At 44.2% G+C, this 21,639-nt stretch overlaps 1 protein-coding gene across 6 annotated transcripts in view; it reads right to left on the bottom strand.

Moving 5' to 3' along the window:
• Positions 1-21,639, bottom strand: part of LOC146200520 (melatonin receptor type 1C-like) — a 153,683-nt gene that overhangs the window by 114,822 nt on the left and 17,222 nt on the right. For 5 of the 6 annotated variants that reach the window (XM_084595548.1, XM_084595547.1, XM_084595546.1 and 2 more), the window contains exon 4: positions 14,680-14,733. In XM_084595548.1, coding sequence (XP_084451674.1) covers positions 14,680-14,733 — 54 coding nt within the window. Of the gene's footprint in view, positions 1-8,804; positions 9,191-14,679; positions 14,734-21,639 lie in introns of those variants that run through there. The other variant, XM_084595552.1, reaches the window with a different exon arrangement.

Below are 21,639 nucleotides of genomic sequence, written 5' to 3'. Positions count from 1 at the left end.
TTGGTTGGTTTCCTTTTAGAAGCCATCATCAACCCAAAAAAGCTCGAAAACCATGGATTACAAGGGATTTAATTAGAAAAATAAACGAGAAGAATAAGATGTACCATGAATTTCTTAAAACACGCGATTCGAATAAGTGGCTACAGTACAAAGCATTTCGGAATAAACTGAATAGCGAAAAAGAGAAATCTAAGAGAGATGATTATCACCGTTTTTTCACGCGGATTGCCTTCAGAGGAGTGACAAAGTATGGAAGAAATTAAGCAAAGTTCTAAATGCAAGAAATAGTACCACCCTCGTTGATAACCTCGTCATAGACGGCAAAGTCACGCAAAGCTCGGAGTTAGCAGAACGTTTTAACGACTTTTTCAGTGAAATAGGAAACGGCCAATGCCATAATGAACCCATTGCTCACATTCCAATCACGCCTAATAGCATATTCCTTCAACCTATCTCTCCTACCGAAATAAGTTTTTTCTTTCACATCCTTAAAAACAGTCGTAGCATAGACGCAGACGGCCTAGAAGTCAGGCCTATTAAGCATGTGATCGATCTTATATCTCCATTGCTAACCCACATATATAATGTTGCCCTATCGAGTGGTGTTTTCCCAAAGAATATGCAGTCAGCACGTGTTATACTAATATACAAGGAAGGGGACCAAAACAACTTCAACAACTACCGTCCGATATCTATTCTACCAATATTTTCTAAAGGTCTGGAAAAAATTATTAATAAGCGAATTGAAACGTTTTCCCCAAAACACGTGTTAATAACTGAATATAAGTACGGCTTTACGAAAAGACGGTCTACTGAAGGAGCATAAGGGAAGCGATCTGGAATGTATTTTACCCCATGCAAGCTAAGTTTGTTTCTAAGTACAAGAATAGGCCCAGAATAATAACTTATTAATAAATGAGTCAAATCAAAATGCGTTCTATTTCGTGCACTAGGTAAATCAGTTGAAGTGCCTGATAAAATTATTGTTGGTCCATATGTTATTTAGGAAGATAGTGAGAGACCGGAAAGCGTGGCGTGACATGGTCCAAAGGGTCACGAAGAGTCGGACACGACTGAACGACTGAACTGAACTGATGTTATTGATACAGCGAAATCTGTTAATACACTTGGCATTGTTTTTTCTGAATACATGCTTTGGAACGCACACATTGACCATGTTTGCTCCAAAGTGCGAAAACTGGTAGGTATCCCGAATAGAAATCGCCATTTATTTCCAGCAAAAATTAAAAAAGCTATTGTATAACGCCTTGTTCGAGTCCCATCATAGCTACTGCACCCTGCTATGGGGAGAAACGACTTGACAAAATTTGAACAGACTAATCTTGTTTCAAAAAAAAAAAAGCCGTTCGAGCAATAGAAAATGTACCGTTTTATGATCATACTGAAGTTCTTTTCCAGAAAAATAAAATGGTAAAACCTGACAATATTTACAAATACAAACTCATAAGAAATTAGTCTAGAGCAGTACAAGAAAAGCTAGATTCTTTTCTCACACTAGCCAATCTACAGAAACAGCATTATACTTACCCTCACCGCCATCAACTGCCATGGAAAATTCCTTTCTTGCGAACTAACTATGGCCGTCAACGAATAGCTCGCACACTTGCAAACACACTAAACGACTTCACAAAGAAAAACATTACCGTAATGAAACTGAGCAAAAAGCACATCTTAGAAATATTTCTGTAAGCAGCTTGCCTTAAAGATTAAAAATGTATTTCTATCCTGTATATTTATTTTCTCATTGTGAATCAGCCTATAATATTGACTTTACTCATTATATAATAATAAATGTGCTTGCGTACAATTTTGTGTTCGTGTTTGCGTACTTTTGCGTACAATTATATATTATTTGTATTTTGCATCTGTATATGCCAGTGTAATGAATTTTAATCTCTGCAATCATTGAAGAAAATGTTATGCCAAACAGTGTGTCACTGTTGCCTGGGTGGCCGGAGCATTGTCAAGCTGCTGCTGTGCAGCTTTTTCTCCCGTCCCCCTTTTTCGCCATGTATCCCTTCCTTGTTGAAAATAAAATGTGCGTGAAAAAAAAAAGATATGCGGATGATACCACTTTAATGACAGAAAGTGAAGTGGAACTCAAGACACTTCTGATGCGCATAAAAGAAGAGAGTGAGAAATTTGGGCTTAAACTGAACATTAAAAAGACAACGATCATGGCGTCTTGCCCTATCAATTCCTGAAGCATCAAGGGACAAGAAGTGGAAGCTGTGTCAGATTCTCTCTTCTTGGGCTCCAAGATTAACTCGGAAGGATGCTGCAGCCATGGAATTAGGAGACGCCTGCTTCTGGGAAAGAGAGCCATGGTTAGCCTTGACCGCCTAGTAAAGAGCAGAGACATTAGTCTGCCAACCAAGATCCGTATAACTCGTGCTATGGTCTTTCCAGTTGTGATGTATGGATGCGAGAGTTGAACTGTGAAGAAGGCTGACATCCAAGAATTGACGCGTTTGAATTGTGGTGCTGGCGGAGACTCGTGAGAGTTCCTTGGACTGCCAGAAGATCAAATCAGTCGATATTGTCGGCCATCCCTGAGTGCTCATTGGAGCGTCAAATTATAAAGTTAAAGCTCAGCTACTTTGGTCATCTGATGAGAAGAGAAGAGTCGGTGGAGAAAGATTTATTTTGGGAAAGGTTGAGGGTCGCCGGAGAAGGGGTAGGCAGCGAACGCGATGGTTAGATGGCATCCTCGAGGCGCTGCAGATGAAGTTATGTGATGTTAGGAAGACAGTGAGAGACCGGAGAGCATGGCGTGACATGGTCCATAGGGTCACGAAGAGTCGGACACGACTGAACGACTGAGCTGAACTGAATCTCCCCTTATTCGAATTATTCACCACTACTAGTTAATCCTAATACTGTCACCTAAATTCAAGACAAATAGCAGTACTCGCAGCAAACGTCATAGCAATTAAGGGCTATTAAGCCCTTTAAGTGACCGCCATAAGACACAGCAGTTCAGTGAAGTCATCCTGAATACAATAAGAGATGCATTCGGCAGGGAACTAATTACTCAGATTAATTACATATTTCTCGAGCCATCAAACAAGCAACCAGGTCGATTTCGTCTAATCCCCAATATTCAGAATGTTTCCGCAGAAGCATTGTTTATCAGAGATATACCGAGAAAACCGATTGTTTCTAACAATAATACGTCCACACAAAACCTGTCAACATCCCTAAATCGCCACTTAGCAAATCTACCAATCCAGCTTAATCAACAGACTCCACCCGCATACGTCTGATGTTTACCTCTCAACCGTTAAACTTCTCATAACCTTAAATTATATCGAGTTTGAATCATCCTATTATTGGCAGATAATCGAAACCAGCACGAGCACTCCATTAGCGCCGACCTTTGCGAATACATTCATGCGAGTTCTCGAATCGAAAACATTAAATTAATTTCCGGAAAAATCATTCAGATACTCGGCTATATTAACGATTCATGATATGGCAGCATGGGTCAGAGCCATCCCAATCTTTCGACTCCCAGCTCAATAATCATCACAGTTGGATTAAACACAAAGCCAGCGTATCAGGAAGAACGTCTAGATTTCACCAGTCATCATCCGAGACTTCGTAAGCCGAGAATATTTGTAGGACCGGCGACGCGGTTTAAAAGAATACGACAATGATAATGATTACTTGAAATAGCTACATTCATTGAAAGAAGCAATATTGAAAGAAGCTATCCATGTAACTTCCTTTATACGGCTCTCGGGAAAGCAAGCACTTTAAACCGCAACGATGCGCTCACGAAATGACTAAAAGCCAATACTGAACGCCAGCCTTTTTTTGTAACGAAATACACCACTGTCATTGCAAATATAAACAGTTTGCGGAAATACCACTCCATGCTAACGTCTGATGAACGCCTGAAGAAAATATTGACGGAGGCATGAAAGATAACATGCAAGCGTAACACAAACCTCAGTGATATTTTAGTACATTCTAAACTCGACAGCAAGTGTTCAACGCATATACAGTTTTTGTCAAAAATATACAGACCAAGAGGTTCGCTTCTAAGCACTGTAACGCAGCTGCTGGCAGCAATTCTGGAATAATAATACAAGCTAGAGGAGAAACAGGGCGAAATTTGTCACCTACGAGATTTCAAACGCTAGAGTTGCTGTACGAGCCTCGTTACTGGGCTTAGAACAAAAATCCTTGGGCCGTATACTTTTGACAAAGACGTACATACAAAAAGACAATATGGTCGAAAATACTGCAGGCGATTTCATTTTCCACATAAAGTCAAGATATAATTTACGCACATCGTCAAACGTTATCTGCCTTCTAGAATGCTCCTACTGTCCTAAACAATAACTCGGAGAGACGAGGTAATCAATGAACATAAGGCTAAATGGTCATTCGGCAGACATAACCAAGAACCTCGCAAGAAGTTTCCCAGCATTTCAGTCAGAAACACTGCAAGTTGAGTGAAAATAATTATTAATTCCCTGGTCAGGCTTTAAATTTTCAAGGAACAGAAAATACTTGGAGGCATATCGTATCCATAAATTTGGAACATTGGAACCAACAAGAATAAATATCTCGAGAAGAACATTATATTCCCTTAAATATATTCCCTCTGCGCCTTAAGAAGTGCGGAAAATAATCCCATATAGCGTAATTAACGCTATATGGGATTGTTCACAATTTGTACAGTCTGTTCACAGCACGTGTTTACTGTACCCCTCCCCCGCCCTCCCCAATAGAACGTTTCTTCCGAAAATGCTTCCTTACTATCACTTCTTTGGTTGTCCCTTGAATCCTTTTCTTCAGATGTCGCGCATAGCAGGTATCCTTCACTTGATTAGTTATTATTCTATTTCTTTCTCCTTCTCCCCTCCTTGCCAAAAGCTCTTGATAACTATTTCCCTACTGATATACTCTCTACCAGGACCACATTGAATGTATACCACTTTCAAAAATTCGTATCAGCATCGAACCTGCTTTAAAGGGGCGATGACAGGGGCGTTCGATGGATTGCCGTTTTATACTTCTATGAATAACATACAGGTCTGTGATTCTACTCGTAAACTTTTAATGCCTAGCATGCGGCGCATATTGCAAAAAAAAACAAAAAAAAAACGCGACAGAAATCGGAATTGGGCAGCTCCTTTAATCGAGAAGGAATGCTCTTTTGAAATGCTCCTGTGACGTCCCAGAGGATACGCGGTGGACCGTCGTCAGCAAAGCAGGCTGCAGTATTAAAGGAAAGGTCTTTTTTTTTGTTTTTGACGGTTGACACAGTGGTCGTCCCTCATGTAGAAGTGCACTTGATAAAGCTGTTACCGCACGAAAGCGATATAGGGTAAGGCATGTTTTCTTCAGCATAAGGCACGCTCACAGTCAGTAAGTGGACTGCACGGGTATAGGTTTTTTAGCTTATTGACGCACTGATCTTTCGCATTACACCGGCAACGACGCCAGCACAGCCAACGGCCGCCTATCCCCGTAGTGTTAGGTTTTCGGCTCCGCGACGCTGACGGATCAGCGGACGGTCCTCGAATCTGTTTTGGTCGGATCGGAGGCCGAGCGGGAACTTGACGCCCGATGAGTGAACGGCCTGAACAACTGCGCTTGTCTGTAGCTTACCCGTGTTAGAAAAAGGAATACAAGAAGCTACACTTGATATTTTCCCCCTTGCCATCAGCAATGACCTTGGCCAGAAATGTTAGCCGACGCCTAACAGCCGGCTCGTTCAGCGACGAGTAGGCCTAGAGTTAGTAAGCGGCATTCGGGTCTAGAGTTTCAGCGATTACGGAGCGCGCATTAACAAGCTTTGGCCGTCGCGTGTACTAACCGTGTAGTTCCGGCAGTACCGACTCCAAAGCGACGTCTGCTTACATCACAAAGCGAGTGTACATTGAGCGGGAAGCGTCGATATGTGACCCTGTCTAGCGAGCGCAGCCGGCAGCTGTCGACGCCTCTTGTGCGTATGCCTGGCGCAGGCAGGAAACGTAGCCTCCACGGCGCTTTTTGCAGCGCAGATGTAGTTTGTGAACAAATAAAGGTGGAACTGGGGCGAAACGAAGTGGATAGTTCATTTTATGCCGTGCGAACGAGCAGCATGCATCCAGTCATTGCAAAAACTATGTAATCAAACACGCTGGGGGCGCAGACGTAATACGCAAATCGGCGCATTTCTGACCGCCTAGCTCGACGGACAATGCCGCCGCCTCACCCGGCACTTAGTGGGGAGGAGGCGGTCATCCTAAGGCAAATGCAAACCGGGTCACTCCTAGCCCCGGCAGTGCTACACGTCCTCCACCCAGACATCCACACGAGTGATATGTGCAGTGTATGTCAAGTGGGTCCGGCGGACCAATGGCACATCATGTGCGACTGTGCCAGGTCCCCAACCAAAGCTGCATCCAGGAAATAACCGCCGGAACTTCAAAGTGCTGTGCAGAATACAGACAAGGACATGCAACTATGGCCGTCCAGCAGGCCCGGGGTGCGCTCGAAAAGTACAAGCCTCGCAACCCACCACAAACGGGCCAAATGAGGTAGTGCAGAGTAGGGCTTAACCCCGGGTCACGGTGCAAGATATATAGGTGGGGACACAGCGAGCCGCGCCGCTTCCAGATAAGGTTCCCTGGTTCGTCTAAGCCGTACGAGATGGCAGTTCGCTCAGCGGCCTGAGACGTAGTTTGCCGCAATGCTTTTCTATGGGGAATACGCGCTTTTCGAAGGTCATTTTTTCGGAAACTGGGGCTGATGAGGGGAAGAAAATATTTTCCCGCATAGTTTTTTTTTATAAGTTCATCACTGAAGACTGTTTCCTGAAGCAGTAGCTTTGAGCACGCTTAAATAAAGGCGCAGAAGATGATGCAATTTTCGCGCGTAATTTGAACCTGCTGCACGAATAACCGGCGGCGCCTTAGAAACAAAGCAGCAATAATCACTCGTCTTGTTTGTTATCTGACGTTGCCGCTTTGACTCGTGCGTCTGTGTACCGGCTCACTCCTTCACTCTCCCTATGGTCTCATGTTTGTTCCCTAGTTCGCTCGTTACTTTGTTCCTTAATTTAGAGGTTCTCAATTGGGTTCCGTAGGCTTCCACTGCACTACATCCTCTCTCACTTCCTCTGTACAAATTCTTGCTACGCTTATGGACTAGGCACAGTGTCTAGCTCGTTGAAACATATTTTGGAGCGTTAACGTTTTTTATCCTAACTATTTCGTCTGTTTCACTCAGTCAGCGTAGGCCAAGACGCTGTGCGCTGACTGCATGTTAATATGATGACGGAGCATCGGCACCAGCTGCCCAGCAGGCAAACTCGACAGCGTGCTAATTTGCTTCATCATTACTGTTACGTCTATAACGCTGCCGAAATGTGTAAAGGCGTCAGGACGCACGCACTAGGTTGTTTTGGAGTTCGTGCTGTCGTGCACATGCAACTAAACGTCTCAACCACTCAGCCGAGTTAAAGCTAAGTCAAGGTATACGGAAGTGTGCGCGCTTTCACCGAGCATTTTTGCAGGCGTTTCGATGGCGGCGTCGGGGAGAACTTCTGCCGCCTTATTTTTCAGTTTAAATGGCCGAGTTTACGTGGGAGGCGGGCATTTCATTAAAAAATACTGCGAAAACGAAAAAATTAACACATGCTTACGAAAGCGAACTAAGCGCAGAAATAAAAGGAAATGTTCATGCACACATATCGTCCGATTATGTCCGAGTGCGGTGTGGCGGAGAGAACTCTTTTGGCATATATTAATGGCTGATGGGGTTCCTTGAGGCAAACAATTCTGAAATACCCCTGCCTTAGATCCCTGCAGCATTTGTTCCGGTTGTCTTACAAATCCCTCGTTCGCACTTTTGTTCGTTCGCTCATCGCATTGTTCACTCTATCGTTTGCATGCTAGTGATTTCTGATATATAAGCGGTAAAGTATGGGGAAAGAGGGCGCTGTCGAAGTTTTTTTTTTTTTTGCCTTAACGTGTTAAGAATGCTTTCGAGGTTTTTATATTTTCTCCCGTTCACCGCATCGAATGCGGCAATGTTTTAAAATATAATGTGCTTTGAACAATTTTCTTCCTTTACTTACTCTGCTGGAGTAAGAAAATTATTCTTCGTTATCGCCTAAGATTGAATAACCATGTTTCAATGGTCGGGTGGTGTTCTCGTCACGCCAAGGTAATGAAACATAAATTGAAACTTTTCGGCTCTACGTTGTTAGGAACAAATTCTCATTAGTATTATTAACACGCAAACAGAGTATTCCGGTCATCGCTTCGGCACTTATGCAATCGGCGGACTGAAATTTTAACCAGTCGAGGAGGTGAATTGAAATGAGAGGAAGACACTTTTGAACTACTTTTTGCTGTAGTGTTCTTTGATACCTCACTTTTCTGCGCGTCACATTTACGTTACCATGTTTCGCAAGCCTTGACTTACCTAAACATGCAGCAACTCACATCACTGCTCTTACAGTATATTTTCTACACGTAAGAAGACAACCGTTGAGGTCAAGTTTTACTCTCCCATACTTGAATACGCCCACCATCAAAGTTTTCTTATCGCAATGAAAAGTTTTCCATGAATATGTATCCTATCCGAAAAGGTTCCTTGTTTAGTTTTCGAAACATTTTTCATTGCTACTGGGTTGGCGGCAGTTTCAGCGAAATTCAGCCAAACACTGAAATGAAAAACAAAACGGTGTTCTTAGTGAAAGAATTTTATTTTCAACTGTCCTTCATATGCACAGTTAAGCTACAAGATGACATACATCTAGAACATAAAATAATAAAGACATGTATGACATGTTGGTACGAGGCTGTGAAGCGTTCTATCGGTTACAGAGCCGTGACTGCTTCTTCTTGCTGCTGCTTTCTTTTATAACATTTCGTGCTTTCTGTCTGCAGTACTGACGCATTCTCATCAGAATGTAGTATCGAAGAATTCTGGCTACAGCGTCATGTTTATGCTCATCGCAGGGAAATGTAATATTCTGGTCAACGACGTGATCAAGTGTGTTCCAGAAGACGTCAGGGTCAGCAGCATTCCTCGAGAAGTAATCCTTCGCTGCCTTCAGGAGGCAGAACAATTTGTAATTTGGGTGGGTCAACCCTCCTCTGACTTCGTTTTCGTGAAGGCAGCTTCTGGCGCTTCGCTTGATGGTACCGCTAGGCTGCCTCTGCATACATGGCATGAAAACATTGTCTACAGTCTCTGACTAAGGAAACCTGACACATAGAACAATACACACTCCGCTGCTTCTGGTGTCGCACTTTCATCAGGTAGCACATCCTCGCATTCCCATGCATCTGTATCGATTAGACCGTCCGGTTTTGCACGAATGGTTTCAAGTTGTTTTTGTTGGACATCCTTCTCTCTGCTAAACATTTCTTAAAAGAGCCAAACTCAAGGATTGGAGCTTCTTCTTTTGCCTCAGAATTCCCACACTTCGGTGGTCTAAGAAGCGCGTATATGCTTAACGATCTGTACAGCTGTAGGAACGTGGGCATGTGAGGATGGTCGTTCTCTCGCCCCGCCTACCGGACTTTGCCGAAAAACCTTTCCAATGGATCTTCATTAAACGTGGATGTTAGAACGTATTTGAATTTGCATTCACGCAGCAGTCAGTAGCAAAAATCAATAGCCGACGACAGTGTGACTCTGAGTCCTTCAGCGTTCTGCGGTGTGAGAAACATGTCGGAAGTTATAAGGCCATCTACAAGCTCCTGCTCGCATTCATTCAGCCACTTCAGGCTTTCCTTCATAATTGAAATATCCCTGTCGCAATCTTTTACTCCTTCTGCTGGGTGCCGATGATTTAGAGCGTCATACAGATCGTTAAGTCTCATTGTGAACTTAATGGTGACCTCACAGTTGTGCAAGCTAGCGACACCTCGCTCTCTGTAGTACTTCAATTCAGCTGCCATGGTGCGCTAAAAACTTGCGTTGCATACTTCACGCGCATATTCTCCATGTTGGAAGGGTATAAGTGGTGGTGAGTTATTCGATGGCAGGCTTTGAGTTCTCCTGGAATTAATTCATCTTCTTTCAGTACTGAAACGTAGTCTGCCCATTTAACTTCCTTCCAATTCACTTTAAGGCATTTCTGGTTGAGCAGCCTATTTCGAATGCATTTATAAAGGTGGGGCACATCTGGAAGCATGTACACCTTCCTCTCCTCGTCGGCTGGGTGCTCAAAGAAGCTCCTGCAGTTTTTCATACCACCGCTAACACCTAGAAGCCTCCACATGGTGCGATTCGTGCTGGCTACATTGCACACAACGGCGTCAGTAATAGCTCCAGCGTCTTCAATCAGTACAATGGCCTGCAAGAGGAGTTGACACAACACAGGGCCTCGGGTGGCGTTCTTGGATGCAAAATCTGCGACAGGCTGCGCATAGCTCTCGGCAAACGAACAAAACATAAAGACGAGCGCATGATCTGCCAAATCGGTGCTTTGTTTCTTGTGCGTTCCGTCGTCAACTAAGCCGTCATAGCTTAAGGTCTGCGAGTTCACGCGCTTGCACTGCCGTACTTGCATTTCATCAAGCAATAGCATTCCGCGCTTACAAAAAGTGGATTTTTTATTTAATTTTTCCTTCAAAGCTGCGAAAAACGTTTTGTCGAAACCGCACTTAATGCCAACCGAAGATATATACCTTCGAATGGTTTTAACAGATGGGAGCGGAAGCACGTCACACTCTCTGAGAAACCTGTACCCACACGGTGTCCGAATGTGGAGAAGGAGACACAATAGAAGCCAATTGTCAGTGTACTTCCTTCCTTTCCTCGATTTTGGTTGTGCTGCCGACAAGCATTCTCGCACTAGCATTTGCTGCACTTCGGACAGGTTGGCCTCTCACAAGCTTTGAGCATTGCGTCCTCGTCAACCTCCCTCAATTTTTCTCGCACGATGATAACTCCGACAGAAGAGTCCTTTTAATCTTAAGGATGCGTGTCTTCGTTTTGCGAGAAACAATCCTCTGCTTCCTTAGCGTTTCAATCGACTTTCTCCTCGCAGGACTGAGCGGTACCCTGACTCTGCGCTGCTTGACGCGCTTTTCTTTTCTTGCCTTGTGCATTCGAAGCGTGTTCTCCAACCTACAACAATATGCGCAAGGAGTTTTCTTTTCTTGAGTTAAAGGGCAGTGGTTATGCCTCCAAGTATTTCTTGAGTCAATGTAGCCGCACTCGAGGCGTACATCTGCTTACTTCTTATGACATAGTCCGCCAGGACAGAGGTGCAGTTCATGAAAATGTTGAAGGGCTTGGCTAACAACTTCCCAGTCCTCTTGACAGCTTAGCTGGCACGCATCGGGAACTACTGCTGTTTGCAGCTTGCAGCCTAATCTAAAAGGGCTTAAAGAAAACGTTGATTTTGTCACCTGTTGCACGAGCAGAGTCTTCAAAGGTACGGCCTGTCCGGATGGTGACAGGCCAAATTCCATGAAGCAGTAGCTGTTAAGGCCGTTTTGATGCATACAGTGGTAGTTCCAAGCGGCGGTCGGCAGCTGAGCAAACGACGGATCTTAAAAGACTAGCACATCATTTACTGTGGAGCTGGCGCGCGTTTCTATCCCTGTAGAGCCCTTGCTGGGGGGGTGCTGTGTCGAGATTTCTGGTAAGGCTTTCTTCACGACAGTCCATTTGTACGGCGTCTGTACACTTGTCTTCATCATACAACAAGTCCTTTTCGTCGCAAGCCACAATTGGGGCTTTGCATACTGGAGAAGAGGATGCGTGCTGCTCATCACATTGCGATATTTGATAGCTATCACCATTCGTGGTCAATTCTCCTGCTTTCCGTCACTTTTTTCTGGGCTTTGGCGGTGGAGGTGACTTTCTGCTCATCGGGTGGCTTCCGCTTCCATGCGTATGACGGTGGGAAAATGCAAGGTATGACATCTTCTGCCAGGACGGTTCTTTTTGGAACGTCAAGCAACATTTCACCACGATATTCAGCAAAGTACCTTTTTTCAATCATCATTTCTTTCGTAAAATGCTTGCTGCAAACAGCATCATTTACACTCAGCGCACGGTCTTTACGAAGAATAGTTTCCTCCCAGTCCTTTAACCGCTTCTGGTCGGAAGGAACATTAAATAAAATCACCGTTTCTTTGCAGCTTGCGTAGCCACTGTTGCAATTTCCGACAAAGCGCTCGCGGCCCATAGCTGCAGATAACTGCAGCACTGACGCAGAATCGCACCGAACTTGCTCTCACAGTTACGGTGATGCTTCTGGCGGCGACGGAGAAACAGTTCTGGCCACGCGACCGGCTCGCGTGGCAGAAACGCGCCGTGCGATATCAGCTAGTTGCTATCGCAACGGCCTCGTTCATGTATTTTTTTTTATTCCGCCGAAGATTCACCGCTGCAACGGCGCTGAAGCTGCGATCAGCGGCCCTATTCGGAGGATACTGACTGGTACTTTAGCTGGAAACTTGCGTCCAGTGCATCGCCCGTGCTGTGTCCCCACCTAAATATTCTTCCACCGTGAACCCGTGTCACGACGCTTTAGCCCGTCGTTTGCCGGCTACCTAATAAAGTTATACATACATACATCTGAACGAGTTTAGGATTCACACAATAAATACTAAATGCTGTGTGTTTACTTTGGAGCATTCACGAGTCATTTGCAGGAGAAGCACCAGAAAAACGCAAGGTGAGGCTCGGGAGTCGGTCGCAGTCGCGCGTGCGGCAGCGGGGGAGGCGAGACAGAAACCGCGGCGGCTGGGAGGCTCTTGTTCGGAGCGGGCATGCAGTGAAGAGCAATCGAATGGCGTTGGGTTTTGCGATGACGGGGCTGTATCGGCGGCGGCGGCACATGCTTTCCTGTGCTGGCCGTGGCCAGACTGTTCAAAGTTCGGCGGAAATGCTTTACCAGCCGAAAATAATTACGTACGACTAACACGCGCGTGTAACAGCAGGTCAAGAGGTAGCGCTTCGTTCAAACGTTTTGTCTGCTCCTCTAATGTCGCAAGGTACGCTCTCGCGTAAAGGTATGCTTGTTTGAGATTAACTCTTAGTTTTAGGACCGAAAGAGCGACGGCAATAGCTCAACAATCTGGAACATAACGCTAACACCAATACACTTTCGCGGCGCATATACATGGCCGAAGGAATATGCGGGAGCGCTTGTTGCCTAAATAACCTAACTCGCATAACGAAAGAATAATATGGTTCTGAATGTATGCCTAAATTGTACAGCTTAAGCTCGTCGATTTCGGCCTCCTCGGAATCTCTAGATAATGCCCAAAACAAGTCTAAGGATCACTAAGGTCTCATATTATAATGAAGGCTTCTCAAATAAAAGAGGATATGTGAATAAAATAGTTTTGCCGAAGAAAAAAAAAAAGCTCAGTGACCACCATCCACGGCGTGTATGCAAGAGTGAAGCCGACACCATGAATAGTAGACAACATTGCGATGATATCTCGTTGTGACGTCGGCGGCTATTCGTTACCAGACCAGAAAGCTGATTCCAATATTAATAATCAAACTTAATTTTAGAACTATCTACAGCAAGGGATGAACTCAAATTTTGAGGATTTATAATTTAACGTGCTAGAAGTGAAATGCAATAATCAGTTTATGCCCAATTGTTAGCTGTCATGACCCTTTGAGTGCTGACTCATATCGCCCACCTCGCAATATGTTTTCCTGCCCTGCTGCCGCTTTTTATATTCTTTTTTCACTCAACGAGATCACCGGTTCTAGGCTCATAAATTCTTACTGAAGAAACGTTCTTTCATTCCTTAGCCTGGCTCTTTCTTCGTCCCCTCCTCCCCCTCCCCTCCCTCGCTTTCGCCTTCGGAAGCAAAAGCGTGTTTGTTTAAACACCCGCCAGTAATGATCGGGCCGCCCAGAAGACAGAAAAGTCCCCTTGTCGAAACGTTGGATCGGCTTGCGAACTGAGGCTGCCTCTAAATCCATGTTGAGTGCTCTTTCATACCCCGTAAGCTTAAGTGACCCAAGTCAGCACATAATACAAACATGAGCATGCCGAAGCGAAGTTAGGTTTTGTAGCGCCACCGAACGTCCGCAGAAATCTGCACAGAAACTCTATAGCGATTTGACTAAAGCAACAAAAACTGCAGAACGCACAAGAGACCAGGAAACGATGCTACGTATAACGATGAACATCTCTGCTTACTTTCTTGAAAACTGAAATTACCTTCTTAATCCGTGACCGAATATATATCAAGCGCATAGGATATCATAAATTGAGGTACGTTTATATTTCGCAGAGAGAGAGAGAGAGAGAGAGAGAACACTTTATATAATGCAAAAAAAGAAAAATAATAATGTCGATATATTTCGCAGAAGATTTGTGGCTGAAACTGGTACAGGGATTTGGTTGCATATGTACCCTGGTGATAAGAATATAATTCACTATTTTCGTTATCGGCGCTCAGCAAACAGTGTGGTATGAGTGTTTGCTTAACTGGCTTTCTGCTTCTAATTTAGGCCCTCTTTATTTACTTGGTCTCCTTTTGCCCGTAGTGCCGTCTTAATATCACGAATAGCCGTTTTTCAACCCCGACCTCACGCCAAGGTTAAATAACTTTGGCGAATCATTTGCTCCAACACGAGCACCAGAGCATAGGAATGAAATGAGCCTTTCAATTTCTGGAACATGGCAAAAGAGACGCCCAGAACATAACTTACGTGCATCATCTCCTGGCTTTGGCTGTGAGCTGCTGGATTTGTGGGCAGCACTTCCTGCAACAAAAACAGACATAGAAAACGGGTTTTTCAGGTTTGAGTTGAAACACATAGTGCCACGCTGAAGGATAAGAAATACGCGTATATGATGCGTTCACTGCGTCACCCCACGTGGTCTTTGCAGTCGCATAAAATGAATCTTCCACGTGAAGAGTATGCACAGTAGCATGGCATGCTACAGGAAGCTCTGTGTAACAAGGTGAGCAGAGCGGTTCCAAAACAAAAGGATGTGCAGGGTACACCCGGAACCTAAAAACGAGGTAGCCCAGTCACTGGGCGAACAAATTGAATGCACACCTAGCAGTGAAGGAAGTTGTAACCCCAAAATAAACACTCCAGGATGAAACAGACAAACATAACGTTGTATTTCGTTAGAACAGCACACTAAAAGAACACTTCAATTGCAGAAAACACCGATGAAGGGCGTGATGGAAATACGTATCACTGCATTATACAACGCTAGAATTCGTTTACGGTGCACTATCGCCGCCAATAAATAGCAATTTATGGGCAACAGTTTACTCGTACTGTGTAGCTATGTTTATATCTACTGCTTGGTTATTGAACCGAAGTAATGAGCTCAATATTTGGCATATTCTTCACGTTGCGCCCCGGATAAACTTTGACTGCAGTATGGTCATCAAGACAATCGGCAATGAGGGGAAATAATCCAAAAGAAGTGCTCTTTTTAAAGGGTATGCCCCTTAGGTTAGGTTTGCCGCACAGCTCGCCCGGAAACTGTGCCACGTCAACAGCGGCTGCAGTGAACGGCACGATGCGCTTCTCGACCCTACGGAAATATAGCCATGACTGGTTATTAAGTTTGAATAGCTTTCAGTACGTTAGGGCGCACTCTAATCTCGTTATATCAAAATAAAATTTAAGTAGACGGCTATAGCTAACAAATACTCCCTCCACTTGGAAGCCCCATAAATGCTTTGAATTTAGTATATTTCTTGGGAAAGCAAAATGGGTCCTTCGAGTAGGATGTACAAGGCACAGATTTGTGCATAGTTGTGACGGCAGTCAGGCAAGGAGCCGCACAAAAAAAGGCTTCCAGCCCAAACAACTTCTTGGGGCTGCCTTTCGCCCACACATTACTCAACAAATTGGCGGCGTGCCAAAGCAACAAACATTATCGTCGGTTGTAGAAGCACATTGGGACGACGGCTGTGGACAGAGCTCAGTTTAAGGCTGACAAATAGCTCTCTCTACAAGGTATGACCAGCAGCGAGGGGCTACCTTGACTCCGATATCAATACTTACGTCGACGTCAGATTTTCTGAATAAAAGGACCTTTGCCCCTATCGCTTTAAAGCAACGAGCAATGCAAGGCAATTCAGTCTCTAATGGCGCTTGATGGCTGGATCTACTCAAATTCCTTGGCGCCAAGACTTTCAGTGCGTATAGCTCTTCTTTTCGCGCTGCTACTCGCAAGGTTATTAACTTGCGTGTTTGACCCTGAGACGCCAAAGCGGACCTAGCGCAAACGCTCCTGCACACGCTACTGCACGCTTCTTTGTCTTCTTCGTGCTTGCCCTATCTGAAGCCATCCAGCGACTTGCCCGTTCCATGGATGAGGTGCGCTCGGATCTCTGCCCCTCAACGTTTTGGCGCACACATCAGGCTGAGTCTGATCATTCAGCTGCTATAGCTTACTAAGGAGGAGCCTCAAAAAGTAATCGTGATCGGTTAGAGGCAGAGACTGACGAGGACGAGAAGGGTACATAGACAAGAAATGCAATGTAACTGTGCAATCATTATTAAATGGCCTTATGCTCGGTAACTATACGTTTAACCAGAATAAACCGCCAGAGTACTTTAACGATGATTTTACATAAGTGGGCGGTGTATTAAACCTCATCTGACGAAACTACGTTTTCTACTTATAGGCTGTGACAAGAATACGAAGTTTATAGTGCACCGCAATACAAAAGTGCAAAACTTAAGAACAATGAACTTTCGGCGGCATCCATTACGGCGTCCCTCATAGATGAGTAAATTTGAGACACTGCACTCCATAAACCAACCATTCTAAACTTATTTATGGCATTTACAGGAGAGAAGGAGGTGGGGGGGGGGGGGGGGGGGGGGGCTAGCGTGAGACAAGCGAGGATAAGCGAAGGACACAAGTTTCTCCTCGTTTCTCTCACGCTAAGCCCCCCTGTTAGTCATATGCCCTACCAACTGGCCCAGAACTCCCCTTTACTCATTTATGGGACTCCGCTCTACTAGGGAACCTTTTAGTTTTCATGTTTTTGGCGCTATTTCTATATTGTGCAACGACCGTGACCTGTTCCTTGAGTGTTGTCAGGTTTTTCGAACTTTGAGTACGGCTGCACTTGTATGCACAATCGCAATAAGCCCACTTGTTCTTTGCACATGATCAAGGACTCGGCAACTTCGAAGGCTCGCAGGAATGCTTGGAGATGTCTTGGGTCTGACGCCCTCGGTGAAGCAAGAAGACAGAACACATGATTTAGGTACGGCACAGGATGTCCGCAGTGGAACGGAAAGATGGGTAGGCCCGGCGGATGACGCCGCGTGACACTTGAGTCACAACTGCAACGGAACACACACGCACGCTACGCACGCCCGCACACATTAAAAGCGCGGCCACACAAACACGTCCAATCACACAGTGCACGTGTTAATATGTATCGCGTTGTGCCACTTGGTCAGCCTTCCCTTCAATCTATTCATATAAAAAATAAGCATTATTTATTGTAGAAAAGTGCAACGTGTGTCACATTAGTCATCCGCATTGGTGCGCTGTTGTTTCATTAACGTAGCTTTCATATTCCCATTTCTACGTCATAAATTTAAAATACTGCCACTGCGACAGTCGTCCAAAAGCTAGATCCTTTCCCTTAAAGCTTTCCGGTCTCTAGCAACCAAGCAGGCTGCGTTTCTGCACGTCCGTCGACGATGCATGCAACTGTTAACCACCCATTTGTTACCGAAATCCCTCTCCTTTCCATTGCGGCGGGGTTTAATAGTCTACCGGGAAGTGACACGATTACTAAGCCTTTGATTTCTGTAAGACAAATTTTTTTTTCATGTTCTTTTCCTATTACCCGCGTCCTGCCTGCATCCCTCCCGCTATGAATCAAAAAGATGTTTATTCTAGCACTTTTGGTGGATAGGGGGGAAGGGGAAGGTGCTGTTGCAGGATTGTGGAATAACGGTTAACAGAAAAAATGCTGTTCGCAACGACAACGACAACAAAAATCTCTGCACTATAAAGGCCCGTGCACACTTGCGACCAGCGAGGGTTGTGGGACCGTTTTGGTCGAAAAGTGACTGTCGCAAATGGTCGCATTGAGTAAAACACGTTGATGGGCTAGTGGGTGCATTGCATAAAGAAAGACTAACCAGCCAAGAAGACGCACGCAGGAGAAACACAGACACAGAAAGAAAGAGGCTGGACTACCAACTGATTTATTTGCAAGATCGGGGTTCAAACATATAGATGCGTTCAGTCACATGACCATCTCACAATCGCCATCACAAACTTCCGTCGTGGAAACATAATTCACATTCATCGTAACTCCTTTATCGTACCTTCGCTTACCCAGTAATCGCTACCTACCTGTAATACAACACTATCTATGCAAAGCAGCGGCAGAATGAACCAAAGTCATACACAATACAAGCATTAACAATATCCTTTGCGCGTGGGTATTCAACAATAAATCAACGCCATGAGAACGGGCGCACACATTGTCTAACAAGGCCTGTTGATTAGAAAACAGATCCAATGAACATAATTTCCTTACTTCGTAAGGCAACAGAACAGTCACTACAGCATGAATATCCTTACTGTGCTATCAGAAGAGCTTCAAGAACTTCACGCGCTATTTTATCTAGACTTCTGCCAAGAATCTTATTGCCGTCATGCACCGGCTCACATCTGCACTCTTTACAATGAAGGGGCAAATAAAACCCGGTTCTATCCTTTAGTGAATTCGAGTGCTCCAGTGCTCTGTCGTTAATACAACGACCCGTTTGGCCTATATAGACCTTGCCGCAGGTCAGTGGTACTTCATAAACCACACCGACCGCACATTCCACAAAGGGTTGGCCATGCCTCTTTTCGCACAGGGGCATCTTTTTCCCCCCGATGCGTGCGCACAAACCGCTCAGCTTTCTCTGGGCTGAGAAGACGACAGGCACATCATACCTGGCTGCAAACTTTTTCAGGCTGTGGGCGACACGGTGTGTATAATGGACCACTTGTGGTCTCCCTTGTCGAGGCTTAGCTGCACAGCCAAGCCTCGATGGTGGGAAGTCAAGATAAGTTTGGGAAGTGACCCCTGAGTCGCACTTGAAAGTGTGAATAACCGTCGAGCTGAGCGGCTATAGCTGTCGCATCCGACAACCGGTCCCACGTTCTTTCCGACACTCAAGTGTCAGTGGACATTAATACAACCGAGACATATACGGGCAGCATAAAGAGTTACGCTGGAAAAATATATGTGCATATGAAATAAAAACGGAGACAACAAGCACTTTCCCGAAACCGAAAAAAACAAAGATGCAGTGTGCAGTGCACAGTAACCACAAACATTTCTCATGATGCTTCATGGTTCTCTCTTGAATACAAACATGATAAGACTGCTGATGAATGTTGATGTTCTCTTTTTTCACTCCAGATTCCTCTACTGTCATATATGGTACAATTGAGGGGGTGCAGGGAAAAATGAGGCAGTGGATATGAATTAGAATATTATTTTTCGGATTATGAAAAACCCCGGAGTCCGGAGCAAAAGGCAGATAGTTCCGTCTGAAGAGGTTCCGGGCCCCAAGCGAAAAACACAAGTACAGAAATACGTTACAGCAGCAACACTGTAGGGCAATGCAAAACAAAACAAACACATTAGCATAAATTTAAATGTGTGACCAGTGCATCAATTGCAGCTTGGAACTCAACGCGTCGCATGAAACAACCCAACTGAAAAGGCCTCAAACATAACGCATCCAAGAATTTGGCATTAAGAAAATAGTGTTGAGTTGATATAGTTGAAAGAAGGTAAAGTCTAATAACGCTTTTAATTGGGTGAATGTTTCAGAATCCTGGTATAGGGTATATATGAATGAGAGGTTATGAATTATGACCAAAACGACATTCGAGGTGGTCTGCATACCGTAATTAGTTCTAATGCAAGGAGTGACGTGTCATGCATATCTGAGGGAGTATGGATCGTGTTTAATGAATATTGTATTGAAACAACTCAGATTTAGTTTTACTTCTTTGCAAACAAATACAGCAGCTTAAAGTAAAGTAACATTATGTATTCCAAACGAAGCATTTTGGCTTTCAATAAATAAGGCAACGTGCGATCATGTGCCTCAGAACAGTAAATGGAACAAATCGCCTTTATTTTTTTTTTTTTTATAGAGTGAACAATAAGAGCAGATTTTGTATTGACGGGGTACAGCAGATAAAACAGTACTTCAGCCTAGATTCTGTTAGTTATAATATAGCATTGACTTGAGCCACGTGGGTAAAAACATTTTATATTTGTCAGTGTAGCCTAGGGACCTTCAAAGACTTGTTCACCACGTGGGCATTGCAACATATATGGGTGCTCATGGAAAATGACGCCTTAGAATTTTCTTACGTTCTTTTCTTACCAATAAAGCGCTTGCGAAGTTAAGCCTGAAAATAGGCTGAACTTGTGTATTTCGAGAGTGAAACAACACGTACATACTTTTTAATACGTTTAGCTGTAGCGGAATAATGTTTAATCATTGCTGAACACTACCAGCTAAATATTGCATTCTTTTTCTTGGCACTTTCATTAAAATAAAATAGATTAGTATCATCTACATACAGTGCAACCCTTTGGGTCAGTGGTATATTAACAAAATCATTATTGCATAAAAAGAAAGGGAGCGTACCTAGTATAGAACCTTGCGGTACACCGTACCTATTCATTCCCCAAGATGAATGTCTACGATTAATTTCGGCAAATTGAGGGAGTTTGTAGAGGCATCTTTTGAGAAGTTGTAGTGGTGTTACTATAATTCCCTATATTTCCATTTTTTCAAAAAGATATCACGGTGAATTGAATTAATGCTTCCCTAGAGTCCAAAAAAATGCCTACGGTTACATTCGTTCCTGGAAGCTCAACGCGATAGCATTTATGATCAACAAATGCGTCTTTTTGGCTGATTTGTGCTCATGAAAACCATACTGCTTGTCAGTAATTATCTTATATGTGGAGATGTAGTTTGACAGTCTGATGGGAATAACCTGCGCCGCCACCTTGGAGAAAATGGGGAGATTGGAGATTGGGCGGCAATTATTGAAATCATTTGTTTATCCAGCTTTATGAAGAAGGATGGCCCGTGCTTTTTCGTGTTTACTGGAAGAACACCCGTTACTAGCATGCGGTTGCATGTATGTGCAATAGGCAACAAAGATCTCGTGAAGAAGCCTTCACTGGCCTAACATTTTTGTTGTCGTAGCCGAATGAATGATGGGAATTGAGGAATGCGATTACCCTCAGTACCTCATCAGCATCACAATGTTCCAGATATATTGACCATCTCAAAACATGCGGTGTATAGCATTGAGCTCCACAAGCATTATTGCCACCAGTGAACGGAAGTCACCACAAGAAAGTTCGAATTGAACATATTTGTAAAATTAACGCCGCTACATTTGGAATTAAAGTTAAGAGAAAGCAAGGTATGTTGTGTGTTTGAAAAGCTCAGTGTTCTGAAGGGCTGCCCTACCTTCGTTGTGTCATGAGCAAACGCAGCATCAGAAACTTTCGATTTAAATACAGAATATGTATATATATATATTTAGCCCTTCGCAGGTCAAAGCTATGTATGCTCTCGTTTTTTGTACTCTTCAAAATCCTCTTTACCCGCGTTTGCAGGAAGCGTGGA

This window comes from Amblyomma maculatum, chromosome 2, assembly GCF_055883805.1.
Source record: "Amblyomma maculatum isolate TAMU_Amacu chromosome 2, ASM5588380v1, whole genome shotgun sequence".
NCBI lineage: Eukaryota > Metazoa > Arthropoda > Arachnida > Ixodida > Ixodidae > Amblyomma > Amblyomma maculatum.
Note: the sequence above shows the minus strand (reverse complement) of the source record. Positions and strands in the feature narration are given on the sequence as shown.